This window comes from Bombina bombina, chromosome 6 (assembly GCF_027579735.1).
Source record: "Bombina bombina isolate aBomBom1 chromosome 6, aBomBom1.pri, whole genome shotgun sequence".
NCBI lineage: Eukaryota > Metazoa > Chordata > Amphibia > Anura > Bombinatoridae > Bombina > Bombina bombina.
The window spans coordinates 1049616671-1049644482 of record NC_069504.1 but is presented as its reverse complement, the minus strand read 5'-3'; the positions used below and the strand labels follow the sequence as shown (position 1 = coordinate 1049644482).

The following is a 27812-nucleotide window of genomic DNA, read 5'->3' as shown; positions in this document are numbered from 1 at the left end:
GTCACAATGAAATTGTATCTGGAAGATGAACAAATGGCAGAGTATTGAGAAGAGTTTGCGAGTTGAAACTAAGAAGGGGATGGACAGAATCCTAAAAGATACTAGTAAATTTTGCTCTGCAATAAAGCTTCAGGTATTTTAGGAATCTATTAATCCCAGTGGTTTAATCACTATTTATTTAAAGGGTAAATACCTTACATCTTTACTTTGGTGTATTGTTACAGGTTATATTTAATTAATGTGAACAAACCCTGATATTTGATTCATGCCACAGTATTTTCTAGTTCAGCATTATTAGTTTCTGCATTATTATGTATTGTGAATCTCTCTGGGTGCCATGGAGATAGTGGTTGAATCTACTTAGCATATTTACTGAGTAATATGTAACTGCATTGTCAGCGATGGTTCATAGCCTCATGCCATGCTTACCCGATTGGCAGACTTAATACTGAACCTGTACAGCCGGGAGGAGTCCCTGCTGAAAAACTCGATGGCTGGCTACCTTCAGCTGGCATAAATTGTCATAGGTTATTACATTGCTGGCACATACCTTGCAATTGTGCTTACACTGGCAGGGCCCCTTCACCAGGGGGTTTGCAGAGAAGGCTGTCCCCACATGGTGGATCCCCCTCCCAACCACCGGAGTCACCATCCCCTGCAGCACAAATCAGACAGCAGTTGCACTTGTCCGAGACATACCCAGTGGGGCAGATGGGGCTGGGACACCTAGATACATCACAGCATGCTGGGCCATTAGCTGATGCCCGGCTCAGTAGCAGGAAGTGCAGGAGTGGAAGGACAGGGTCCAGGGAACATAAATTGTTGAACTTCATCCTTAGTGATCGATCATAAGAGACAACAAAAGTAGCTTGTATCTCAGTTCAAAGATAAGGAGGACATAGATCCATTGACCAGCTCCTCTTAGCCCTATCTGATAACACAGAATCAGATCCAACTCCAAGTGGTGCTTTACTCAATGGGGCCCATTTATCAAGCTCTGGATGGAGCTTAAGGGCCTATGTTAAATAAAGGAATTAAAAGCATCAACAAAGGAATTTGGAAATAATTGTGATTTATACAAAAAAATCATAACCACCATAAAAAGGGTGGGTCTCTTGGATTCTTGCCAATATGAAAGAAATTAATTTATCAGGTAAGTTCTTACATAAATTATGTTTTCTTTCATGTAATTGGCAAGAGTCCATGAGCTAGTGACGTATGGGATAGCAATACCCAAGATGTGGAACTCCACGCAAGAGTCAGTAGAGAGGGAGGGATAAAATAAAAACATAAGCAGAAGAATCGAACTGAAACAGCTGCCTGAAGAAGTTTTCTACCAAAAACTGCTTCTGAAGAAGCAAATACATCAAAACTGTAGAATTTAGTAAATGTATGCAAAGAAGACCAAGTTGCTGCTTTGCAAATCTGATTAACTGAAGCTTCATTCTTAAAAGCCCATGAAGTGGAGACTGTTCTAGTAGAATGAGCTGTAATTCTCTGAGGCGGGGCTTGACCCGACTCCAAATAAGCTTGATGAATCAAAACTTTAAGCATGAAGCCAAGGAAACAGCAGAAGCCTTCTGACCTTTCCTAGAACCAGAAAAGATAACAAATAGACTAGAAGTCTTCCTGAAATCTTAAGTAGCTTCAACATAATATTTCAAAGCTCTTACCACATCCAAAGAATGTAAGGATCTCTCCAAAGAATTCTTAGGGTTAGGACACAAGGAAGGGACAACAATTTCTCTATTAATGTTGTTAGAATTCACAACCTTAGGTAGGAATTTAAATGAAGTCCACAAAACCGCCTTATCCTGATGAAAAATCAGAAAAGGAGATTCACAAGAAAGAGCAGATAATTCAGAAACTCTTCTAGCAGAAGAGATGGCCAAAAGGAACAACACTTTCCAAGAAAGTAGTTTAATGTCCAAAGAATGCATAGGCTCAAAAGGAGGAGCCTGTAAAGCCAAAACCAAATTAAGACTCCAAGGAGGAGAGATTGATTTAATGACAGGCTTGATACGAACCAAAGCCTGTGCAAAACAGTGAATATCAGGAAGTTTAGCAATCTTTCTGTGAAATAAAACAGAATGAGCAGAGATTTGTCCCTTCAAGGAACTTGCAGACAAACCCTTATCAAAACCATCCTGAAGAAACTGTAAAATTCTAGAAATTCTGAAAGAATGCCAAGAGAATTTATGAGAAGAACACCATGAAATATAAATCTTCCAAACTCGATAATAAATCTTTCTAGAAAAATATTTATGAGCCAGTAACATAGTATTAATCACTGAGTCAGAGACACATCTATGACTAAGCACTAGGCATTCAATTTCCATACCTTCAAATTTAATAATTTGAGATCCTGATGGAAAAACGGACCTTGAGACAGAAGGTCCAGCCTTAATGGAAGTAGCCAAGGTTGGCAACTGGACATCCGAACAAGATCCGCATACCAAAACCTGTGAGGCCATGCTGGAGCCACCAGCAACACAAACGATTGCTCCATGATGATTTTGGAGATCTCTCTTAGAAGAAGAACTAGAGGCGGGAAAATATAAGCAGGTTGATAACACCACGGAAGTGTCAACGCATCCACTGCTTCCGCCTGAGGATCCCTGGACCTGGACAGGTACCTGGGAAGTTTCTTGTTTAGATGAGAAGCCATCAGATCTATTTCTGGAAGACCCCACATCTGAACAACCTGAGAAAACACATCTGGATGGAGGGACCACTCGCCCGGATCTAAAGTCTGACGGCTGAGATAATACGCCTCCCAATTGTCTAAACCTGGGATATGAACCGCAGAAATTAGACAGGAGCTGGATTCTGCCCAAGTAAGTATCCGAGATACTTCTTTCATAGCTTGGGGACTGTTAGTCCCACCCTGATGACATATGCCACCGTTGTGATATTGTCTGTCTGAAAACAAATGAACGGTTCTCTCTTCAACAGAGGCCAAATCTGAAGAGCCCTGAAAATCGCACAGAGTTCCAAAATACTGATTGGTAATCTCGCCTCTTGATATTTACAAACCCCTTGTGCTGTCAGAGATCCCCAAACAGCTCCCCAACCTGAAAGACTCAGATCTGTTGTGATCACAGTCCAGGTTGGATGAACAAAAGAGGCCCCTTGAACTATACGATGGTGATCTAACCACCAAGTCAGAGATAGTCGAACATTGGGATTTAAGGATATTAATTGTGATATCCTTGTATAATCCCTGCACCATTGATTCAGCATACAAAGCTTCCATGCAAATAGTTACTGAAGGGAATGACTGAGACTGAAGGTTCCGACAGGCTGCAACCAATTTTAAACGTCTCTTGTCTGTTAGAGACAGAGTCATGGACACTGAAGCTATCTGAAAACCTAAAAAGGTGACCCTTGTCTAAGGAATCAAAGAACCTTTTGTTAAATTGATCCTCCAACCATGTTTTCGAAGAAACAACACTAGTTGATTCGTGTGAGATTCTGCAGAACATAAAGACTGAGCTAGTACCAAGATATCGTCCAAATAAGGAAACACTGCAATACCCCGCTCTCTGATTACAGAGAGTAGGGCATCGAGAACCTTTGAAAAGATTCTTGGAGCTGTCGCTAGGCCAAAAGGAAGAGCGACAAATTGGTAATGCTTGTCTAGAAAAGAGAATCTCAGAAACTGATAATGATCTGGATGAATCGGAATATGAAGATATGCATCATACAAGTCTATTGTGAACATATAATGTCCTTCCTGAACAAAAGGCAGAATAGTCCTTATAGTCACCATTTTGAAAGTTGGTACTCTTACATAACGATTCACAATTTTCAGATCCAGAACTGGTCTGAATGAATTTTCTTTCTTTGGGACACTGAATAGATTTAAATAAAACCCCAGACCCTGCTCCTGAAACGGAACTATCATGATTACCCCTGAAAACTCCAGGTCTGAAACACACTTCAGGAAAGCCTGAGCCTTTACTGGATTTGCTGGGATGCGTGAGAGAAAATATCTTCTCACAGGAGGTCTTACTCTAATCCTATTCGGTATTCGGTACCCCTGAGAGACAATACTCAGAATCCATTGATTTTGGACAAAATTTATCCAAACATCCTTGAAAAATCTTAATCTGCCCCCTACCAGCTGAGCTGGAATGAGGGCCGCACCTTCATGCGGACTTGGGGGAAGGATTAGGTTGCTGTTCCTTATTTTGTTGAAAGAAACAAAAATGGTTAGAAGCTTTAGAATCACCCTTAGGTCTTTTATCCTGAGGCAAAAAAACTCCCTTCCCCCCAGTGTCAGTTGAAATAATCAAATCCAACTGAGAACCAAATAACTTATTACATTGGAAAGAAAGAGATAGCAATCTGGACTTAGAAGTCATGTCAGCATTCCAAGATTTAAGCCACAAAGCTCTTCTAGCTAAAATAGCTAAAGACATTGGGGCCTATATATCAAAGGTCTTGCGGACCTGATCCGACAGTGCGGATCAGGTCCGCAAGTCCTCGCTGGATGAGGAGAGCAACACCACCCCCTGCAAACTAGGGGGGTGTCAATCAACCCGATCGTACTCGATCGGGTTGATTTCTGGCGATTTCTGTCCGCCTCACCAGAGCAGGCGGACAGGGTTATGGAGCAGTGGTCTTTAGACTGCTGCTTCATAACTGCTGTTTCTGGTGAGTCTGAAGACTCGCCAGAAACACGGGCCCACAAGCTCCGTTTGGAGCTTGATAAATGGGCCCCATAGATTTAACATCAATTTTGATGATATAAAAAATGGCATCACAAATAAAATGATTAGCATGTTGAAGCAAGTGAACAATGCTAGACAAATCAGAATCCAATTCTTGTTGCGCTAAATTTTCCAACCAAAAAGTTGATGCAGCCAAAGAAATTGCAGGCCTGAGAAGATGACCAGAATATAAATAGGCTTTCCTTAGATAAGATTCAAGTTTCCTATCTAAAGGATCTTTAAAAGAAGTAATATCTTCCATAGGAATAGTAGTACGTTTAGCAAGAGTAGAGATAGACCCATCAACTTTGGGGATCTTTTCCCAAAACTCCAATCTAACTGCTGTCAAAGGATACAATTTTTTAAACCTTGAAGAAGGAATAAAAGAAGTACCAGGCCTATTCCATTCCTTAGAAATCATATCAGAAATAGCATCAGGAACCGGAAAAACATCTGGAGTAACCACAGGAGGTTTAGAAACAACATTTAAATGTTTACTAGTTTTAATATCAAGAGGACTAGTTTCCTCAATATCCAATGTAATCAATTCTTCTTTTAACAAAGAACGAATATACTCTATTTTAAATAAATAAGTAGATTTGTCAGTGTCAATATCTAAGGAAGGATCTTCTGAATCAGATAGATCCTCATCAGAGGAGGATAATTCAGTATGTTGTCGGTCATTTGAAATTTCATCAACTTTATGAGAAGTTTTAAAAGACCTTTTACGTTTATTAGCAGGCGGGATGGCAGACAAAGCCTTCTGAATAGAATCAGCAATAAATTATTTTAAATTCACAGGTATATCTTGTACATTAGATGTTGAAGGAACAGCAACAGGCAATGTACTATTACTGATGGACACATTATCTGCATGTAAAAGTTTATCATGACAACTATTACAAACCACAGCTGAAGATATAATCTCCACAAGTTTACAACAAATGCACTTAGCTTTGGTAGAACTGTTATCAGGCAGCAGGGTTCCAACAGTGATTTCTGAGACAGGACCAGATTGAGACATCTTGCAAAATGTAAGAGAAAAAACAACATATAAAGCAAAATTATCACTTCCTTATATGGCAGTTTCAGGAATGGGAAAAAAATGCAAACAGCATAGCCCTCTGACATAGAAAAAAGGCAAGAAGCATATAGAAATGGGGTTTTAAATAATGAAATTATTTGGCGCCAAGTATGACGCACAACGTAACTGAACATTTTTTGGCGCTAACAACATCCGGAAATGACACACTCGCGCCATTAACGACGCAACCTTGAGCAAGGAACTCTGCGTCAATTAAGACGCCGGAAATTACGAATTTGCGTCATCGGCCAAGAATGACGCAATAAATGTTGCCATTTTGCACCCTCGCGGGCCTAATTTTGCCCGCGAAATTGAAAGAAAAAAACAGTCAATTTAAAAAAAGACCAAACTCCAGGTAAGAAAAATATTTCCTAAATATGTGTTTCCCCAAATATGAAACTGACAGTCTGCAGAAGGAAATACATAAACCTGACTCATGGCAAATCTAAGTACAATACATATATTTAGAACTTTATATTAATGCATAAAGTGCCAAACCATAGCTGAGGGTGTCTTAAGTAATAAAAACATATTTACGAGACACCCATCCACATAAAGCAGACAGCCAAACCAGTACTGAAACGTTTATCAGTAGAGGTAATGTAATATGAGAATATATCGTTGATCTGAAAAGGGAGGTAGGAGATGAATCTCTACGACCGATAACATAGAACCTATGAAATAGATCTCCCGTGAGGAAAACCATAGAATTCAATAGGTGATACTCCCTTCACATCCCTCTGACATTCGCTGTACTCTGAGAGGAACCGGGCTTCAAAATGCTGAGAAGCGCATATCAACGTAGAAATCTTAGCACAAACTTACTTCACCACCTCCATAGGAGGCAAAGTTTGTAAAAACTGAATTGTGGGTGTGGTGAGGGGTGTATTTATAGGCATTTTGAGGTTTGGGAAACTTTGCCCCTCCTGGTAGGATTGTATATCCCATACGTCACTAGCTCATGGACTCTTGCCAATTACATGAAAGAAAACTTATCAATGGCATTTTTAATTTATTTTTATTTTTTGGCAAATGGCATTTTATTAAAGAGGCATGCAACACCTTAATTTTTGTTGTTTTAAAAGATAGATAATCCCTTAATTATCCATTCCCCAGTTTTGCATAACCAACACAGTTATAATAATACACGTTTTACCTCTGTAATTACCTTTGCAGCCTAGCTCCTCCCCTGCATCTCTGCCCTCAGAGTTTCATTAGGGGACTAGGATAACTTAGGAAGCATTGCTGCTGGCTATTAGGGCAGATGATCTGAGGTTGTTTTGTGTCACTTCAGTTCTGTGTGTCAGTACTCAGCTGAGCCCTGCCATAGTGTAATATATTGGGAAGTTATAATATATAAGAGCTGGACAGTTAAAATTGATTTAGAGATGGTTTGTTTCATTTTAACTTTATTGCAATAGTGCAAGAATGCTTCTATATTGTAAATACAATAGATTTGCATAATCAACAAATGCATGATAAAATGACAATACAATAGCATTTAGTCTAAACGTCAAATGAGTTTTAGATTTTGTCCTGACAAAATCCACTCCCCCTGTATCATGTGACAGCCATCAGCCAATCACAAATGCATATAAATTTATTCTGTGAATTCTTGCACATGCTCAGTAGGAGCTGGGGATTTAAAAAGTGTAAAAATAAAAAGACTGTGCACATTTTGTTAATGGAAGTAAATTGTAAAGTTCCTATGCTTTAACATTTCTTTAAAGTCTATTTTTGCATATTGTTTACATCTCTTCCTATGACGACTCTCACGCCGATGCTACTGAATATGAAAAATTACTGCAAATAATGAATTTCAAATTTGGCAGGATTGTCTATTTCTAGAAAGCTTTACCTCTAATTAAAATGGTATACATAAATTGTTTTTTTTTGTAACTTGCTAACATAACATATCTGCCAAGTCTAATAATTTTCAAAACAAAATAACATCATGTTTGCTGCAAACGTTTTTCAATAGCCAAACTCATCAATCAGTGCTAAATTACATTTTAAATGGGGCAAAATAAATAAAAGTATATTGGAAAGTTGTTTTTCTATACCTAACTAAACATTTTATATTGAAAGTTTAAGGTGTTTACTGTCCCTTTAAGAAAACTTTAACACATAGCAGGGATAAAAGGGTTTAGCAGCAGAGAGCTACAAGTCACTTTTGACTGACCAACATGTGACACATATTTAATTACTTCAATTCACTGATGATAGGGGTATTAATAATATGCAGCAGCACATGGTGTTTGTCATTTTCACTGTATTTCCCACTTACCTTTATAAAAGTCATCTCGTGGATCAGATCTGAGCATGTCTGCCGGGTGCCGCTCAGACCCAGAGATGTGATAACTTGCTGCTGTCAGTGGTATTTGTGAAGTGTCCCCAAGGGGAAGATGTGTGTCATCTGGGGGAGGGAGAGAATGATCAAAGGAAAGATGTGTAAATAAAAAAAATAATAATAAAATAACCAGTAAGTGAGATGTAAAATAAATGAAGGGAGATTAAAGTGAGGGCTGGTCGTGCCATGTTGGGGTTGGTAGTGCCACGTTGGGGTTGGTAGTGCCATGGTTGTGGTATGGGCACGGTTGGAAGGGCCATGTTGGGGTTGGTAGTGCCATGGTTGTGGTATGGGCACGGTTGGAAGGGCCATGTTGGGGTTGGTAGTGCCATGTTGGGGCTGGTCATGCCAGGGTTGTGGTTGTGCCATGGGCATGGTTGGAAGGGCCATGGAATCTGCACAGGTGTTGTTGTCTCATTTTGGAAACTAGGATATTAGAAAGAGAAGGACAAAAAAGAAAAAAAACTCTTCAAACCCATGGCAATCCCACAATACGACAGTCAGGAGATTTGCATATAGACCTAAGATGGGGTGAAATAATGTATACTTAAAAAGGACATTTGGCCACTTTTAGAACTTTCAATATGCACTACTCAGTGTACTTAAAGATTTCTCTTTTCCTACCGCTAATGCTCCCTTAAAGGAAGAATTAAAGGAAAAAATGCAAAGGAACATTGTACACTAGATTTTTCTTTGCATAAATATTTTGTAGATGATTCATTTACAGTATATAGCCCATCTAGGAGTGTTTTTATAACAATATATTGTTTTGCTTATTTTTCAATAACATTGTACTGATTTTTAGACTCCTAACCAAGCCCCAAAGTATCAGATATAGACCCAAGTCTACAGACTCCTGCTTGCTCCTGTTTGTGTAATGGGTCTTTTCATATGCATGGGAGTGGGGAGTGTCTGCTCTTCCTGCTTTCTCAGCCCCTTTCAATGGATGTCCCAGCTTAACATCATCAACAGTGCTAAACTGGGAGCTTCTAAGTACGTTTTTAAAAGGTTTTATACTGGATTTTTAGATCAGTATCTGTGCATATTCTTCTTTATAGTAGTGTCTATTACATGCAGTTAAATGAACATTGGTGTACACACATTTGGCTAGGAAATATCAGGGAGCTGAACAAAAGGAGGATTTACAGAAGGCAGCAGGAGGAGATATGAGTGTGTTGGCGTTGTGTAAGACCCAGTTATATGAATATAGAAGAAGCTAGTAATTCATTTTACTGAGCCAACTGGTTGCAGTAATAAGTTAGTTAAAGGGCCGATTACAGTAAGTAACATGATCTTCAACAAGCAATTGAGAGGAGCAGAAAGAACTGACATATGAATAAATAGAAAGAATTACAGTTAACAATAAGGAGATTTAAATGGAATTTTAGGGCTTATTAGGTGTCTTATAAGTTTTTAGCTTTTATCCACAGAATAAATATCAGAGAGTATCACTGGAATATTTCTCAAGGTGTCTGAACTTACTGGAGAAAAGAGACAGGAACTGTGACTCTATGAGAGTGAAGTGAGAACCATCCTCTGCGAGACGCCACTGCAAGAGACAGACACAAACACTGTGAGATTGACATAATGTGAGGGAAACATATATAAACCATGAGACACTGAGACTCAACGGTATAGACTCACCAAGTATTTAAAGAACACTCCAGTTGGTTAAATCTTTACAAGAAGATACGCTAAGTTAGACAAACACATATATAATAACTGTCCACACATTAAAGGGACACGAATCCCATATTCAGATAGAGAATGCAATTTTGTGCAACTTTCTAATTTACTCCTATTATAATTTTTTCTTCGTTCTCTTGCTATCATTGTTTGAAAAAGCAGGACTGTAAGCATAGGAGCCAGCCCATTTTTGGTTCAGCACCTGGGTAGCTCTTGCTGATTGGTGGCTAAATGTAAAGCAAGAAAATGAAGAAAAAATATACGGCTAGATTTAGAGTTCTGCGGCCAAAGGGGTGCGTTAGCTACGCGTGTATTTTTTCCCCCGCACCTTTTAAATACCGCTGGTATTTAGAATTCTCTGAAGGGCTGCGTTAGGCTCCAAAAAGGGAGCGTATAGCATAATTTACCGCCACTGCAACTCTAAATACCAGCGGTACTTACGGACGCGGCCAGCTTCAAAAACGTGCTCGTGCACGATTCCCCCATAGGAAACAATGGGGCAGTTTGAGCTGAAAAAAAACCTAACACCTGCAAAAAAGCAGCGTTCAGCTCCTAACGCAGCCCCATTGTTTCCTATGGGGAAACACTTCCTAAGTCTGCACCTAACACTCTAACATGTGCCCCGAGTCTAAACACCCCTAACCTTACACTTATTAACCCCTAATCTGCCGCCCCCGCTATCGCTGACCCCTGCATTCTATTATTAACCCCTAATCTGCGGCTCCGTACACCGCCGCAACCTACGTTATCCCTATGAACCCCTAATCTGCTGCCCCTAACACCGCTGACCCCTATATTATATTTATTAACCCCTAATCTGCCTCCCCCAACATCGCCGCCACCTACCTACAATTATTAACCCCTAATCTGCCGACCGGACCTCACCGCTACTATAATAAAGTTATTAACCCCTAATCCGCCTCATCCCCGCCTCAAAAGCCCTATAATAAATAGTATTAACCCCTAATCTGCCCTCCCTAACATTGCCGACACCTAACTTCAAGTATTAACCCCTAATCTGCCGACCGGACCTCGCCGCTACTCTAATAAATGTATTAACCCCTAAAGCTAAGTCTAACCCTAACACTAACACCCCCCTAAGTTAAATATAATTTAAATCTAACGAAATAAAATAAATCTTATTAAATAAATTATTCCTATTTAAAGCTAAATACTTACCTGTAAAATAAACCCTAATATAGCTACAATATAAATAATAATTATATTGTAGCTATTTTAGGATTAATATTTATTTTACAGGCAACTTTGTATTTATTTTAACTAGGTACAATAGCTATTATATAGTTAATAACTCTAGTTTAGTTGATTTAACCCCTTAAGGACCAGCGACGTACCCTGTATGTCACTGGCCTTTTTTTGGGACTTGATTGTTTTATAGCGCGGTCTTGCCACCAGCGTTGAGACTGCTATATTCCACAAAGCCTGCTGGTGGGAGGGTATTAATAGTGTCTTCTTGCTAGACTTGTGCTATTATGTCCTGAAAAAACCCTTAACGACCAGTGACATAAAGGGTACATTGTGGTCATTAAGGGGTTAATTGTAGATAATTGTAGATTGTAACTTAGGTTAGGATTTATTTTACAGGTAATTTTGTAATTATTTTAACTAGGTAACTATTAAATAGTTATTAACTATTTAATAGCTATTGTACCTAGTTAAAATAAATACAAAGTTGCCTGTAAAATAAATATTAATCCTAAAATAGCTACAATATCATTATTATTTATATTGTAGCTATATTATTTTACAGGTAAGTATTTAGCTTTAAATGGGAATAATTTATTTAATAAGATTTATTTTATTTTGTTAGATTTAAATTATATTTAATTTAGGGGGGTGTTAGTGTTAGGGTTAGACGTAGCTTTAGGGGTTAATACATTTATTAGAGTAGCGGCGAGATCGGTCGGCAGATTAGGGGTTAATACTTGAAGTTAGGTGTCGGCGATGTTAGGGAGGGCAGATTAGGGGATAATACTATTTATTATAGGGTTTTTGAGGTGGGAGTGAGGCGGATTAGGGGTTAATAACTTTATTATAGTAGCAGTGAGGTCCGGTCGGCAGATTAGGGGTTAATAATTGTAGGTAGGTAGCGGCAACGTTGGGGGGGGGCAGATTAGGGGTTAATAAATATTATGTAGGGGTCGGCGATGTTAGGGGCAGCAGATTAGGGGTACATAGGGATAATGTAGGTGGCGGCGGTGTGCGGTCGGCAGATTAGGGGTTAAATTTTTTTTAAAAGAGTGGCGGCGATGTGGGGGGGCCTCGGTTTAGGGGTACATAGGTAGTTTATGGGTGTTAGTGTACTTTAGAGCACAGTAGTTAAGAGCGTTATGAACCGGCGTTAGCCCAGAAAGCTCTTAACTCCTGGCTTTTCTCTGTGGCTGGAGTCTTGTCGTTAGATTTCTTCAGCCAAGACTCTAAATACCGGCGTTAGAAAGATCCCATTGAAAAGATAGGATACGCAATTGGCGTAGGGGGATCTGGGGTATGGAAAAGTCGCGGCTGGAAAGTGAGCGTTAGACCCTTTCATGACTGACTCTAAATACCAGCAGGCGGTAAAAACCAGCGTTAGGACCCCCTAACGCTGGTTTGGACGGCTAACGCAGAACTCTAGGCGTTAATCTATGTAAGAACTTAACTGATAAATTAATTTCTTTCATAGTGGCAAGAATCCATGAGCTAGTGACGTATGGGATACATTCCTACCAGGAGGGGGCAAAGTTTCCCAAACCTCAAAATGCCTATAAATACACCTCCCACCTCACTCATACCTTAGTTTAACATGTAGCCAAGAAGTGAGGTGTCAAAAGAAAGAGCAAAAAGCATTCAAAAAGAGGAACTGGAAAAAAGTGCTTTATAAAAAAAATCATAACCACAAAAAATAGGGTGGGTCTCATAGACTCTTGCCAATATGAAAGAAATTAATTTATCAGGTAATTTCTTACATAAATTATGTTTTCTTTCATGTAAGTGGCAAGAGTCCATGAGCTAGTGACATATGGGATATACAGTTATGCTCATAAGTTTACATACCCTGGCAGAATTTATGATTTCTTGGCCATTTTTCAAAGAATATAAATGATAACACAAAAAACTTTCTTTCACTCATGTTTAGTGTTTGGCTGAAGCCATTTATTATCAACTGTGTTTACTCTTTTTAAATCATAATGACAACAGAAACTACCCAAATGACCCTGATCAAAAGTTTACATACCCTGGTGGTTTTGGCCTAATAACATGAACACAAGTTGACACAAAGGTGTTTGAATGGCTATTAAAGGTAACCATCCTCACCTGTGATCTGTTTGCTTGTAATTAGTGTGTGTATAAAAGGTCAATGAGTTTCTGGACTCCTGACAGACCCTTGCATCTTTCATCCAGTGCTGCACTTACGTTTCTGGATTCTGAGTCATGGGGAAAGCAAAAGAATTGTCAAAGGATCTGCGGGAAAAGGTAGTTGAACTGTATAAAACAGGAAAGCGATATAAAAATATATCTAAGGAATTGAGAATGCAAATCAGCAGTGTTCAAACTCTAATCAAGAACTGGAAAATGAGGGTTTCTGTTTGATAACATACTGCATTCATCTTGCCATTAATTCTGACCAAATTTCCTGTGCCTTTGTAGCTCACACATCCCCAAAACATCAGCGATCCACCTCTGTGTTTCACAGTAGGAATGGTGTACCTTTCATCATAGGCCTTGTTGACTCCTCTCCAAATGTAGAGTTTATGCTTGTGACCAAAAAGCTAAATTTTGGTCTCATCACTCCAAATGACTTTGTGCCAAGAGGTTTGAGGCTTGTCTCTGTGCTGTTTGGCGTATTGTAAGATGGATACTTTGTGGCTTTCTTCTGGCGACTCGACCATGCAGCCCATCTTTCTTCAAGTGCCTCCTTATTGTGCATCTTGAAACAGCCATACCACATGTTTTCAGAGAGTCCTGTATTTCACCTGAAGTTATTTGTGGGTTTGTCTTTGCATCCTGAACAATTTTCCTGGCAGTTATGACTGAAATTTTAGTTGGTCTACCTGACCGTGGTTTGGTTTCAACAGAACCCCTCATTTTCCAGCTCTTGATTAGAGTTTGAACACTGTGTGATTTGCATTCTCAATTCCTTGGATATTTTTTTATATCCCTTTCCTATTTTATACAGTTCAACTACCTTTTCCCACAGATCCTTTGACAATTCTTTTGCTTTCCCCATGACTCAGAATCCAGAATCGTCAGGCAGCACTGGATTAAAGATGCAAGGGTCTGTCAAGAGTCTAGAAAATAATTTACCTTTTATACACACACACAAATTACAAGTAAACAGATCACAGGTGAGGATAGTTACCTTTAATAGCCATTCAAACACCTTTGTGTCAACTTGTGTTCATGTTATTAGGCCAAAATCAGCAGGGTATGTAAACTTTTGATCAGGGTTATTTGGGTAGTTTCTGTAGTCATCATGATTTAAAAAGAGTAAACACAGTTGATTGATAATAAATGGCTTCAGCCAAACACTAACCATGAGTGAAAGAAAAGTTTTTGTGTTATTATTCATATTCTCTGAAAAATAGCCAAGAAATCATAAATTCTGGCAGGGTATGTAAACTTATGAGCACAACTGTAATACCCAAGATGTGGAAAACCACGAGTCACTAGAGAGGGAAGGATAAAATAACAACAGCTAAATCCGCTGAGAAATTAAATCCAAATAATTAAGTTTTCTTTAAAAAAATTCAAAAAAACTCAAATAAAAAAGGCATTGGAATCAAACTGAGACAACTGCCTGAAGAACCTATCTACCAAAGGCTGCTTCTGGGGGAACATCAAAATGGTAAAATTGAGTAAATGTATGCAAAGAAGATCAAGTTGCTGCTTTGCAAATTTGATCAACTGAAGCTTCATTCTTAAAAGCAACAAAAAGTGGCAACTGATCTAGTAGAATGAGCTATAATTCTCTGAGGCAGAGACTGCCCCGCCTCTAAATAAGCTTTGTGAATCAAAAGTTTCAACCAAGATGCCAAAGAAATGGCAGAGGCTTTCTGACCTTTCGTGGAACCAGAAAAAATAACAAATAGATTAGAAGTATTCTTAGGATTAGGACATAAGTAAGGAATAACAATTTCCCTATTGATGTTGTTAGAATTCACGACTTTAGGTAAAAATTTAAATGAAGTTCGCAAAACAGCTTTATCTTGATGGAAAATCAGAAAAGGAGACTCACAAGAGAGAGCAGACAATTTGGAAACTCTTCTAGCAGAAGAGATAGCCAAAATAAATATCACTTTCCAAGAAAGTAGTTTAATATCCAAAGAATGCATAGGCTCAAAAGGAGGAGCCTGCAAATCTTTAAAACCAGATTGAGACTCCAAACTCCAGGTAAGCCAAAAATAAAACTCCCATAAACATTCACATATAGCAGACAGCCAAACCAGTACTGAAACATATCAGCAGAGGTAATGGTAGAGGAGTATAATGTCGATCTGCAAAGGGTTTCCCATAGGTGAAATCATGGCGTCATCAGGCAATACTCCCTTCACATCCCTCAGACAAACACTGTACTTTGAGAGGAACTGGGCTTCAATATGCTTAGAAGCGCCTATCACAGAAGAAAATCAAGCACAACTTGCTTCACCACCTCCACTAGGAGGCAAAGTTTGTAAAACTAAGGTATGAGTAAGGTGGGAGGTGTACTTATAGGCATTTTGAGGTTCGGGAAACTTTGCCCCCTCCTGGCAGGAATGTATATCCCATACGTCACTAGCTCATGGACTCTTGCCACTTACATGAAAGAAAATTATAATAGGAGTAAATTAGAAAGTTGCTTAAAATTGCATGCGCTATCTGAATCATGAAAGAAAAAAACATAGGGCTTGAAGTAACCAAACATATATGATAACGTAGAATGAGAAAGATTTGTCTTACTGGAAAGAAATCTTTGTGAATGCAGGCCACAATAATACAGACTGTGAGACATATATATAAATAAATTCACTAGAACCTTGAGCTTACTGGGTTTAGCAGCTCATAGATCACACAGACATCTGCACTCAGACCCTATGGAGGTTATTAAGAAAATGGGCCAATGAAGGAATTCCTGTAAACTGCAAGTTACTTTCTACAGAAAATATTGGGTCTCTTTAGAAAACAGAAAAGCACGTTGTGTGAAAAATTTATCATGGTAGAACCCAGCACTGCTAAACCTATGTTTAATTCTAATAAAATCCATAACACGATGTTGCTAGTAATTTGCATTCTCTTTATGTTATTTTTCTGACTATATAAACTATATAGTTTTTCTTGGATTCTGAGACTGAGGCCTATTTATCAAACCGTCCACTGTGCTGCATTCAATGGCACCAATACGCTCGCCTGACATCGCCTAACATCGCGGCCGCGGACCTGAATACGCTCTCCGTATTTAACAAAGAAGCAGTCAAAAAGCGGCGCACCAAGTACGGGGCGATGAGCAGCAGACTGTTTTCACAGCTTTATTTGTATACTAAACACCTGCAACTAAATAAAGTTATTAACCCCTATCATGCCGCTCCCGGACCCCGCCGCAAATAAATAAAGTTATTAACCCCTATCCCGCCGCTCCCGGAGCCCACCGCCACTCTAATAAAGTTATTAACCCCTATTCTGCCGCTCCCGGAGCCCACCGCCACCTACATTATGTTATTAACCCCTAATCAGCTGCCCCCTACACCGCCGCCACTTACATTATGTTATTAACCCCTATCCCGCCACTCCCAGAGCCCACCGCAACTAATAAAGTTATTAACCCCTAAACCGCCAGCCCCCCACATCGCCATAAACTAAATTAACCTATTAACCCCTAAACCTAACAACCCACTAACTTTATATTAAATATTAACTCATCCCTATCTTAAAATAAATTTAAACTTACCTTTAAAATTAAAATAAACTATATTAAACTAATAATTAACCTACCCTAACTATTATACTAAAATTACATTAAACTATATTAAACTAATAATTAATCTACCCTAACTATTATACTAAAATTACATTAAACTATATTAAACTAATAATTAATCTACCCTAACTATTATACTAATATTACATTAAACTTCTAATTAAATTAAATATATTATATATTTAAAAACCTAACCCTACTCAAATAATTTAATTCTACAATTAAAAATTACAAAGTTACAAAAAACTAACAACTAAGTTACAAAAAATAACAAACACTAAGTTACAAAAATATAAACACTAAGTTACGCAAAATAAAAAATAAATTACCAAAGATTTAAACTAATTACACCTAATCTAAGAGCCCTATGAAAATAAAAAGCCCCCCCCCCCAAAATAAAAAAAACCCTAACCTACAATAAACTACAAATAGCCCTTAAAAGGGCCTTTTACGGGGCATTGCCCCAAAGAAATCAGCTGTTTTACCTGTAAATAAAAAATACAAATACCCCCCCCAACAGTAAAACCCACCACCCACACAACCAACCCCCCAAATAAAAACCTAACTAAAAAAAACCTAAGCTCCCCATTGCCCTGAAAAGGGCATTTGGATGGGCATTGCCCATAAAAGGGAATTTAGCTCTATTGCAGCCCAAACCCTAATCTAAAACCCAACCAATAAACCCTTAAAAAATCCTAACACTAACCCCTGAAGATCCGACATCCATCCTCCAAGAAGCCGGCAGAAGTCTCATCCAAGCAAGCCGAAGTCTTCATCCAAGCACGCAGAAGTCTTCACCCAGGTGACATCTTCTATCTTCATACATCCAGCACGGAACAACTACATCATTCCAGACATCCGACGCGGAGCATCCTCTTCTTACGACGTCTTCTTCCCGAATGAAGGTTCCTTTAAATGACGTCATCCAAGATGGCGTCCCTTAGATTCTGATTGGCTGATAGAATTCCTATCAGCCAATCGGAATTAAGGTTGGAAAAGCCAATAGAATGCGAGCTCAATCCTATTGGCTGATTGGATCAACCAATAGGATTGAACTTCAATCCTATTGGCTGATTGCAACAGCCAATAGGATTTTTTCAACCTTAATTCCAATTGGCTGATAGAATTCTATCAGCCAATCGGAATCTAAGGGACGCCATCTTGGATGACGTCATTTAAAGGAACCTTCATTCGGGAAGAAGACGTTGTAAGAAGAGGATGCTCCGCATCGGATGTCTGGAAGATGGAGCTGCTCCATGCCGGATGATGAAGATGCCCTCTGGGTGAAGACTTCTGCGGGCTTTGATGAATACTTCAGCCAATTGGATGAAGACTTCTGCCTCTTGGAGGATGGATATCGGATCTTCAGCTTAGGGTTTTTTAGTTCGGTTTTTATTTGGGGGGTTGGTTGTGTGGGTGGTGGGTTTTACTGTTGGGGGGTATTTGTATTTTTTATTTACAGGTTAAAGAGCTGATTTCTTTGGGGCAATGTCCCGCAAAAGGCCCTTTTAAGGGCTATTTGTAAGTTAGGGTTTTTTTTATTTTGGGGGGGCTTTTTTATTTTCATAGGGCTCTTAGATCAGGTGTAATTAGTTTAAATCTTTGATAATTTATTTTTTATTTTGTATAACTTAGTGTTTGCTCATTACCGCACTCCAATACCAGCACTGCTTAAGTCAGCGGTGAGCTGGTCGTACGTGCTCGTGCACCATTTCCCCATAGGAATCAACGGGGAGAGCTGGCTGAAAAAAAGTATAACACCTGCAAAAAAGCAGCGTAAAACTCAGTAACGCAGCCCCTTTGATTCCTATGGGGAAATACAAGCTATGTCTACACCTAACACCCTAACATGAACCCCGAGTCTAAACACCCCTAATCTTACACTTATTAACCCCTAATTTGCCGCCCCCGACATAAATCTAAATAAATATTCCTATCATTAACTAAATTATTCCTATTTAAAATTAAATACTTACCTATAAAATAAACCATAAGCTAGCTAGAATATAACTAATAGTTACATTGTAGCTAGCTTAGGGTTTATTTTTATTTACAGGCAAGTTTGTATTTATTTTAACTAGGTAGAATAGCTATTAAATAGTTATTAACTATTTAATAACTACCTAGTTAAAATAAAGACAAATTTACCCTGTAAAATAAAAATAAACCTTAAGCTAGCTACAATGTAACTATTAGTTATATTGTAGCTAGCTTAGAGTTTATTTTATAGGTGCATATTTAGTTTTAAATAGGAATTATATAGTTTAATGATAGGAATATTTATTTAGATTTATTTAAATTATATTTAAGTTAGTGGGTGTTAAAGTAGAAAAAATCCTATTGGCTGATGCAATGATTGCATCAGCCAATAGGATTTTTTCACCTTAATTGCAATGATTGCATCAGCCAATAGGATTTTTTCTATCTTAATTCCGATTGGCTGATAGAATTCTATCAGCCAATCGGAATCTAAGGGACGCCATCTTGGATGACGTCACTTAAAGGTACCTTCATTCAGTAAGAAGACTCTGGATGAAGAGGATGCTCCGCGTTGGATGTCTTGAATATGGACCTGCTCCGCGGCCGGATGGATAAAGATAGAAAATGCCTGGGGGCGGAACCAGCTACTGAAGTGAATGGTCGCATCTACGCAGAGCTCCCGACTCTGGATTCACTATATGGGGCTAATCTACCCTATCCTATAGTCCAAAGTTACTCAGAGGTAGATCCCAACTTTATACGCTATTTAGGAATGAGTCTGGGGAGCATAAAAAAGGTTTATTCTGCCTGGCTTTCCATTAAAGACAAAGCAATCTGTACAGCGATCTAGATGGCCTGAGAAACCTAAGATGGCGCTGAATTCGTGGAGTATTGAAATTATGACTATGATAGATACCACACTTTTCTAACCTAATACAAGCACTCACGGGAGGCGATTGAGCAGGAATTATCAGGTACTGTTGATCGGGGCCATCAAGAGAAGCAACAGAGCCCATGTGATGATAACCTCTGCAATTGCCCTGCTTCGTATATACAAGAGGCTGACAATGCAGGAACCATCTTTAAAACCGGATACAGGGGCCTTACCTAGGTGGAGCACGCAGATACGCGGACACTGCAGCCACCTTTTTCATGTATGGTCAGGGAAACCACGCTATGCTGCAGTCTCATCATGTGGAGAGGACTCTCTTTGGTTTTTGAGCCGAGGCTTCAGTCGGCAGCTGCTGGAAACGTGAAGGTGGTTTCAGTCATGTCTGGAGTGACATTTCACGGAACATGTGCGAGGGAGAGATCCGTGCATTTACAGCATTTTTCTGCATTGGAACAACTGTCTCCCGGTAAAGCTGATCTTTTCTCTCTCTCAAGCTGGCTGCACTAAAACCGAGATCTTCAAGGACATTAGAGCTGGGGTAGGCTGAACTGAATGCTGAGGACATGGCAGAACACCATGTTTTATACACCCCACTACAGCTCCTCTTCTCTCTTAGGTGGCTTGGAATTGGGATGGCATACACTATACAGGTCTTTCTAAGAACATGGACATAAGAAGTCTTGATATAGGCTGATTAAGATGGTTATGTGTTGTTTTTTATATCTTGCAGCCTCTATACCATCGTCACATAACTCTGAACAATACATATATACCAAGTGACTTACATCAAAGTATATGATCTTTTTTATTAAACATGTTAAAGGGGGCAAGGTTAAAATATGCAAGTTGCAGAAATCTCTTGGCAGTGGGATCTTTTTATGATGACAGCAAAGTCGGATGCATTAGTTCCCTAGCAGTACGAGTTAGCCACCTTGATTCTTAGTTGTTTCTTTTCAAAATAAGGTTAGTTGATTATATGATGTGTCTAAATATATTCAGTTGTTTCACTTCAGGTTATGCATGTTAACAAATTATTAATACACTGTTTATTTAGGTTATAGTAGGTTGTCCTGCTTATATAGGCTTTGTGGGTTAGATTAATAATAAAATACCCCGGTGGAAGATGTAAAAGGCCATGATAGTCCCACCACTAGAGGGGAGTCAGGAGTTTTAGTTAAGCTTGATTTGTACGGCACACTTATGTATGCTCTGTAGCCTAATTCACTTACTCTTATCTCCTCCATCTCCTGCCTTGGGAATTGAGATTGGCTACTTGTAAACAGATTTATAAGCCTGGACTTTGTCATCATGTGGAACTTCAGCTAACACTCCTAAGGCATCTGGAATCAACAATCTGGTATCAGTTATTGTATGTGTTATGCCCTGCTTGTGTTATTTCTGCTACTCCATTTATATATAGCTGGGTTAAATGGCTTTATATGAGTTAAGGTTGACCTGTAAGCCCTGTGGTACAAAAAAATATGCTACTGATCTTATGTAACACTGATAGCTATTATCTCAGTCAGTTATATGTATATTTTACTGTACATTTTAGAGTTGCAAAGGGGATAGATTGCGCAATCGATGTACTGATACCTTAGGGTAACTTACACAAGGTCACAGCTTTCATTTAGTCATTCAAAGAGACTAGATGCTTGCCTCGGCTAAGAGTGAAGACAGACTGATGATGATCTGGAGTTCTGATGTTACATCTTTATTAACTTATAGAACGGTTTATTATGAACAGTTAACACATTCTGCCAAGTTACAGTTATTATAATGTTCCCATTTGCTGTTGCTATGGTGGGTGCTGGTTTATGCTGACATGGTGGGTGTTAAGCAATCATAGTCCAAAACAAACAAATATGTGAGCCCCTCCTGTCCGCGGCCGAGGACGGGGGATTCTCTCTATCACCAATCGTAGCTAACTTCCTTTAACACCCTCCCAGAAGTTATACAATCACAGATTAAATGCCTATACTGATGAAGCCCATTGGTTACTCCAACAATATAAATTAAAATGTAAATATATTCCTCCAACTAGATACTTCTAATTCCTATATACCATAACACATAGCTGGTTACTTAATATGTTGTTCTGTAACTATTTACAACTTAATATGGAGCTAGGCTTACTTCTAGATATATTAACCCAAATCCAGTACCCTCCAGTTATATAGCCGAATTTATCCATTACATAAGAATAGGTCTACAGGTCAGTCAGGACATTTATGTGTGGAAGGATAGCTTAAATAATGTCACCCCCATGTACTTGCAATGTCTGAAATAGAGGAAGCAACCTTCTGCTTGATTGCTATGCAAATAGCTTTTTTGTGTGTGCATATATTAATATCCGCTTAGTACCTGTATTGCAGCTTATATCATTGTTCAAATTATGTCAGAACTTCACAACTTTATTTGCAGGTATAGCGCTGATTCCATTACGTTTACCATGCTCAAACTGCAAAATATTTCACTCTCATTATCTTTCTGATGTTTAGTTTCTCTGTGTATTCAGTGCTATGTGATATTATAGGAGGTATAGATCCCTAGTTAATGTTTACCTGCCCTGTTCATACTTTTAATGATTTAAAGTCTATATATATCCATAGTTCTTGAGCTACGGCCCGTATCCCTATCACAGGGACATGAGATGCAAGAAGTTTTAGCTATATGTCTTTCCATATTGCACCCATATACTCGTATGTAGTCCTAGACGGGTTTTGCAGGGATCTAACTAGTACAATAATTCTTATACCTTTATTTTACCATACGCCTGCCATAATGTAGCGGCTAGTAATAATCCCATCCCTTTGCTATTCAATGCTAGAAAGACAGTCATATTAGTTTGCATGTCCCCTAAATAGGACTTATTAGAACTGGTTTATTATATAGCCATTTTTATAATGTGCTGCCCAATTACAATCTGAATGTACCTCTATCTGTATATTATAGAACATTGGTGTTTAGTGCTCAAAATATTGTCTAGTATTTTAATCTGTTCAATTGCATGTTCCTATGTTGCAAGAATTATATACCAGATTTTAGATCATGCCTGATATGGCTGATGACATTAGTTTATTTTTATTTTACTCATATTCTATAGTGCTAAGCTCCGCCCCCCCTTTTTGGAGCTTATTTATTAAGCTAAGGGACACAGATCCCATCGAAGACCCCCTAAAAAAAATACATAAGAGTCCTTTATCATAGTTATGGTTGATAAACCTTCCTGTGATATAGATATATGTTTATAGTCTGGAGGACCTAAAAAGGGCCTATATAATAATCCCTCCCCCATATTCATTCACTTATCTTATGTACCACCCTAGCAACAAGGGCTTATATTTGACCCTATATGTTATTGAATTTAATAAGAAGGTACAGATGTGAGGACCTAAAAAGAGGTCCTATATACAATAAACTTTAAAAAACTGAGGTTGATTCACAGGTTTATTAACCACTTAGATTACATTACATCTCTTGGAATTGCTTATGGTTATTAGTTTCTTATTGTTTGAAATGTTTGCATGCCTCTTATTTTGGATGTAACGCTCTGTGTATGAACAGTGATGTATACTTTTCTAAACCGCCCCCACTGGCTGGAGGCCTATGTATGTGGTTACTATGTATCACTTTATCTTTCACCTCAATAAAAATATTTAAAAAAAAAAAAAAAAAAAAAAAAAAAAAAAAGATAGAAAATGCCGTCCTGGATGAAGACTTCTGCCCATCTGGAGGACTACTTCGCCCCGGCTTGGATGAAGACTTCTCCCGGCTTCGTTGAGGACTTCGGCCTGGCTTGGATGAAGACGGTCTCCCATTAAGTCGATCTTCAGGGGGTTAGTGTTAGGTTTTTTTAAGGGTGTATAGGGTGGGTTTTATTTTTAGGTTAGGGTTTGGGCGGCAAAAGAGCTAACTGCCCTTTTAAGGGCAATGCCCATTCAAATGCCCCTTTTCAGGGCAATGGGGAGCTTAGGTTTTTTTTAGATAGTATTTTATTTGGGGGGTTGGTTGTGTGGGTGGTGGGTTTTACTGTTGGGGGGGGTTGTTTGTATTTTTTTTTTTTTTACAGGTAAAAGAGCTGATTACTTTGGGGCAATGCCCCGCAAAAAGCCCTTTTAAGGGTATTGGTAGTTTAGTTTAGGCTAGGGGTTTTTTTTTTTTATCTTGGGGAGGCTTTTTTTTACTTTATAGGGCTATTAGATTAGGTGTAATTAGTTTAAATATCTGTAATTTGTGTATTATTTTCTGTAATTTAGTGTTTGTTTGTTTTTTCTTTGTACTTTAGCTAATTTAATTCTAGGTAATTGTATTTAATTTAGTTAATTTATTTAATTATATTGTAGTGTTAGGTGTTCGTGTAACTTAGGTTTGGTTTTATTTTACAGGTAAATTTGTCTTTATTTTAACAAGGTAGTTATTAAATAGTTTAATAACTATTTAATAACTATTCTACCTAGTTAAAATAAATACAAACTTGCCTGTAAAATAAAATAAACCCTAAGCTAGCTACAATGCTATTTCTGTAGCTAACGTAGGGTTTATTTTATAGGTAAGTATTTAGTATTTAAATAGGAATAATTTAGTTAATGATAGGAATATTTATTTAGATTTATTTAAATTATATTTAAGTTAGTCGGGTGTTAGGTTTTAGGGTTAGACTTTAATATAGAGGCGGCGACGTTGGGGGGCGGCAGATTAGGGGTTAATAAATGTAGGTAGGTGGCGGCGATGTTAGGGGCCGGCAGATTAGGGGTTAATAATATTTAACTAATGTTTGCGAGGCGGGGAGTGCGGCGGTTTAGGGATTAATATGTTTATTATAGTGGCGGCGACGTTGGGGGCAGCAGATTAGGGGTTAAAGATTGTAGGTAGGTCGCAGCGACATTGGGGGCGGCAGATTAGGGGTTAATAAATATAATGTAGGTGTCGGCGATGTTGGGGGCAGCAGATTAGGGGTTCATAAATATAATGTAGGTTGCGACGTGTCCGGAGCGGCAGATTAGGGGTTAAACATTTTGTTATAGTGTTTACAATGCGGGAGGGCCTCGGTTTAGGGGTTAATAGGTAGTTTATGGGTGTAAGTGTACCTTTTAGCACTTTAGTTATGAGTTTTATGTTGCGGCGTTGTACCATAAAACAATTAACTACTGCCTTTTAAATGCATTAGGGATCTTGACAGGATAGGGTGTACCGCTCAGTTTTTGGCCTCCCAGGACAGACTCGTAATACCGGTGCTATGTAAGTCCCATAGAAAAAAGACTTTACAAAGTTTACGTAAGTCGATTTGCGGTAAGGCCAAAGAAGTGTGCGGTGCCCCTAAACCTGCAAGACTCGTAATACCAGCAGGCGTAAAAAAGCAGCCTTAGGACCTCTTAACGCTGCTTTTTTACCTTAACGCACCTTAGCTGTTAGTGTTTGTTATTTTTTGTAACTTTGTTGTTAGTTTTTTGTAAATTTTTAATTTTTTATTGTAGATTTAAATTATTTGAGTAGGGTTAGGTTTTTAACTGTATAATATATTTAATTTAATTTGTAGTTTAATGTAATTTTAGTATAACAGCTAGAATAGCTTAATTATTAGTTTAATGTAGTTTAATGTAATTTTAGTATAATAGTTAGGGTAGATTAATTCATTTAATTTAAAGGTAAGTTTAAATTTATTATAAGATAGGGATGAGTTAATATTTAATGTAAAGTTAGCGGGTTGTTAGGTTTAGGGGTTAATAGTTTAATTTAGTTTATGGCAATGTGGGGGCTGGCGGTCTAGGGGTTAATACATTTATTTAGTTGCAGTGGGCTCTGGGAGTGATGGGGATAGGGGGGTTAATAACTTTATGTAGGTGACGGTGGTGTCGGGACGGCAGCATAGCGGGTTAATAAGTATAAATGTAGGTGGCGGCAGTGTTGGGGCGGCGGATTAGGGGTTAATAAGTATAATGTAGGGGTGGCGGCAGATTAGGGGTGCTTAGACTCGGGGTACATGTTAGGGTGTTAGGTGTAAACTAACTTTTATTCTCCCATAGGAATCAATGGGGATATCAGGCAGCAGCGAACATAAGCTTTCACTGCTTTTAGACTCCCATTGATTCCTATGGCATCGGCGGATTGAAAACCAGGTACGCTGGGCCGGAAAAGTGGTGAGCGTACCTGGTAGAAATTTGTTAACTAGCAAAAGTAGTCAGATAGTGCCGAATTTGCATTCGGAACATCTGTAGTGACATAAGCATCGATCTGTGTTGGACTAAGACCGGCGGATCGTATGTTAAGTCACAAATTTCTACTTTTGACGGTCTGTAGGCTTTGATAAATGAGGCGAATCAAGCTCGCCACAATTATGCTGCGGAATTCAGCGTATTTGTGGTTGACGGCTTGATAAATAGGCCTCTATGGGGCCGATTTATTAAAGTGCGACGCGGACATAGATAAATGCCGACAGCTTATGCTGTAAGTGTTACATGGATGAATAATACATATTGCAATTATTTAAGTATAATACACAACTTAGTGCTTTTTTATTACAGCAATGAAACAGACTGTTTACATCCCTTTAAGCTATAAAATTTAGTAAGTGAAAAATGGCCCCTATAAATGTTTCATTAAAGGGATATGAAACCCAATTTTTTTCTTTCATGATTCAGATAGAGCAGGCAATTTTAAGTACCTTTCTAGTTTACTCCTATTATCAATTCTTCTTCATTCTCTTGAAGAAGGGGTTAGTAGGAGGGTAGGGTTTGAGGGGTGTGAGCTGTAGATGTCGTTACTAATTGTGTCAATTTTATTTTTGAAGTGATCAGCAATAATCTGAACAGTAAGTTTGGTAGTGGGCCGAGGTGCAGGCAGACATAGAAGGGAGTTAAAGGTTGAGAACAGCCTTTGGGGTTGGATGCAAGGGAGGAGAAATAAACTTGTTTGTCCAGGCTGAAGGCAAAGTTTTATCAATTTATAATGCAGGATATCAGCACAGGTGCGTGATTTCCTCCACTGACGGTCAGCAGTCTGTGAACATCGCTGAAGATATCTGGTCTGTTTGATGCCATGGTTGTCATTGAGTACAGGATGTATAGCAAACAGTGGAGGGTACAGCTCTCTCAAGTGTTAATTTTATTGCCAAATTATACTGTAAGGCCACAAGGTCTGGGCAAGAGAGGGATGAAATGTTGGAGAGTAGAGGATTCAGTTGAGCAGAAAAGTCTGCAAGATACAAGTCATTTAAATTAATGTAAGGAAGTTGTTTGTTGGGGGCTTGCAAGGATGCAGCAGGTAGAGTAAGAGAGAAAGTTAGAAGATGGTGGTCACAGAGAGGAAAGGGGAAGTTAGAGAAGTTGGAAACGTCACAGAGATTGGTGAAGACCAGGTCAATTAGTTGCCTTCACAGTAGGTTGTAGATGTTGTCCACTGGGACAGGCCAAAAGAGGCAGTAAGAGATACAAGTTTAGGGGAGATAGGCATGTTAGAATTGTCAATGAGTATGTTGAAGTCCCCTGAGATGAGAGAAGGGATGTTACAAGAGAGGAAGTGTGGGAGCCAGGGTATAAAGTGGTCTAGAAATTATGATGCTGTGCCAGGAAACTGATAGATAACACCAACACAGAGTGCTACAGGGAAGAAGAGGTGGATAGCGTGAACTTTAAAGTGTGAGAAAGAAAGGGGGGTGAAGGAATGCAGTGGAAGGTACAGTATGGAGACAGAAGAATGCCTTCTCCACCTCCTTGTCTGACTCCTGGCCTGGGAGTGTGACTGGAGTGCAGGCCGCCACAAGACAGAGGCTACAGCAGTTGTGTTAGAGGAGGAGAGACACATTTCTGTTAAGTGATCATGAAATTAATAGGTCATGAATAGAAGTGAGCTTTTTGCATACAGAGTGTACATTCAAAATGGCACATGAGAATTGAGGGGTTTTAACAGACATGCAGTTATTGAGGTTGAGAGGGTTACATGGGCAAGGTTTTAGAGGTGTCAATCGGGGTAGTGACCAGACCTTACAATTTCTTCTGGACCAATCTGCTTCTTTCAACACAGTTTACCATTCTCTACTTAAAATCCTTCAATCATTTGGCATCCGAGACACAGCCCTCTCCTGGTTTACTTCATATCTCTCAAACCACTCTTTTCAGTTTTCTTTAACAGCATATCCTCTGATCCTTTGCCTC

General features: G+C 38.8%; 1 protein-coding gene across 1 annotated transcript in view; it reads right to left on the bottom strand.

Annotated features, from left to right (window-relative positions):
* B4GALNT3 (beta-1,4-N-acetyl-galactosaminyltransferase 3) overlaps nucleotides 1-27812 on the bottom strand; it is a 317092-nt gene that overhangs the window by 89945 nt on the left and 199335 nt on the right. Inside the window, exons 9-10 of the mRNA XM_053718828.1 lie at nucleotides 9632-9698; nucleotides 8087-8215 (exon numbers count right to left, since the gene is read on the bottom strand). Coding sequence (XP_053574803.1) covers nucleotides 8087-8215; nucleotides 9632-9698 — 196 coding nt within the window. The remainder of the gene's footprint in view (nucleotides 1-8086; nucleotides 8216-9631; nucleotides 9699-27812) is intronic.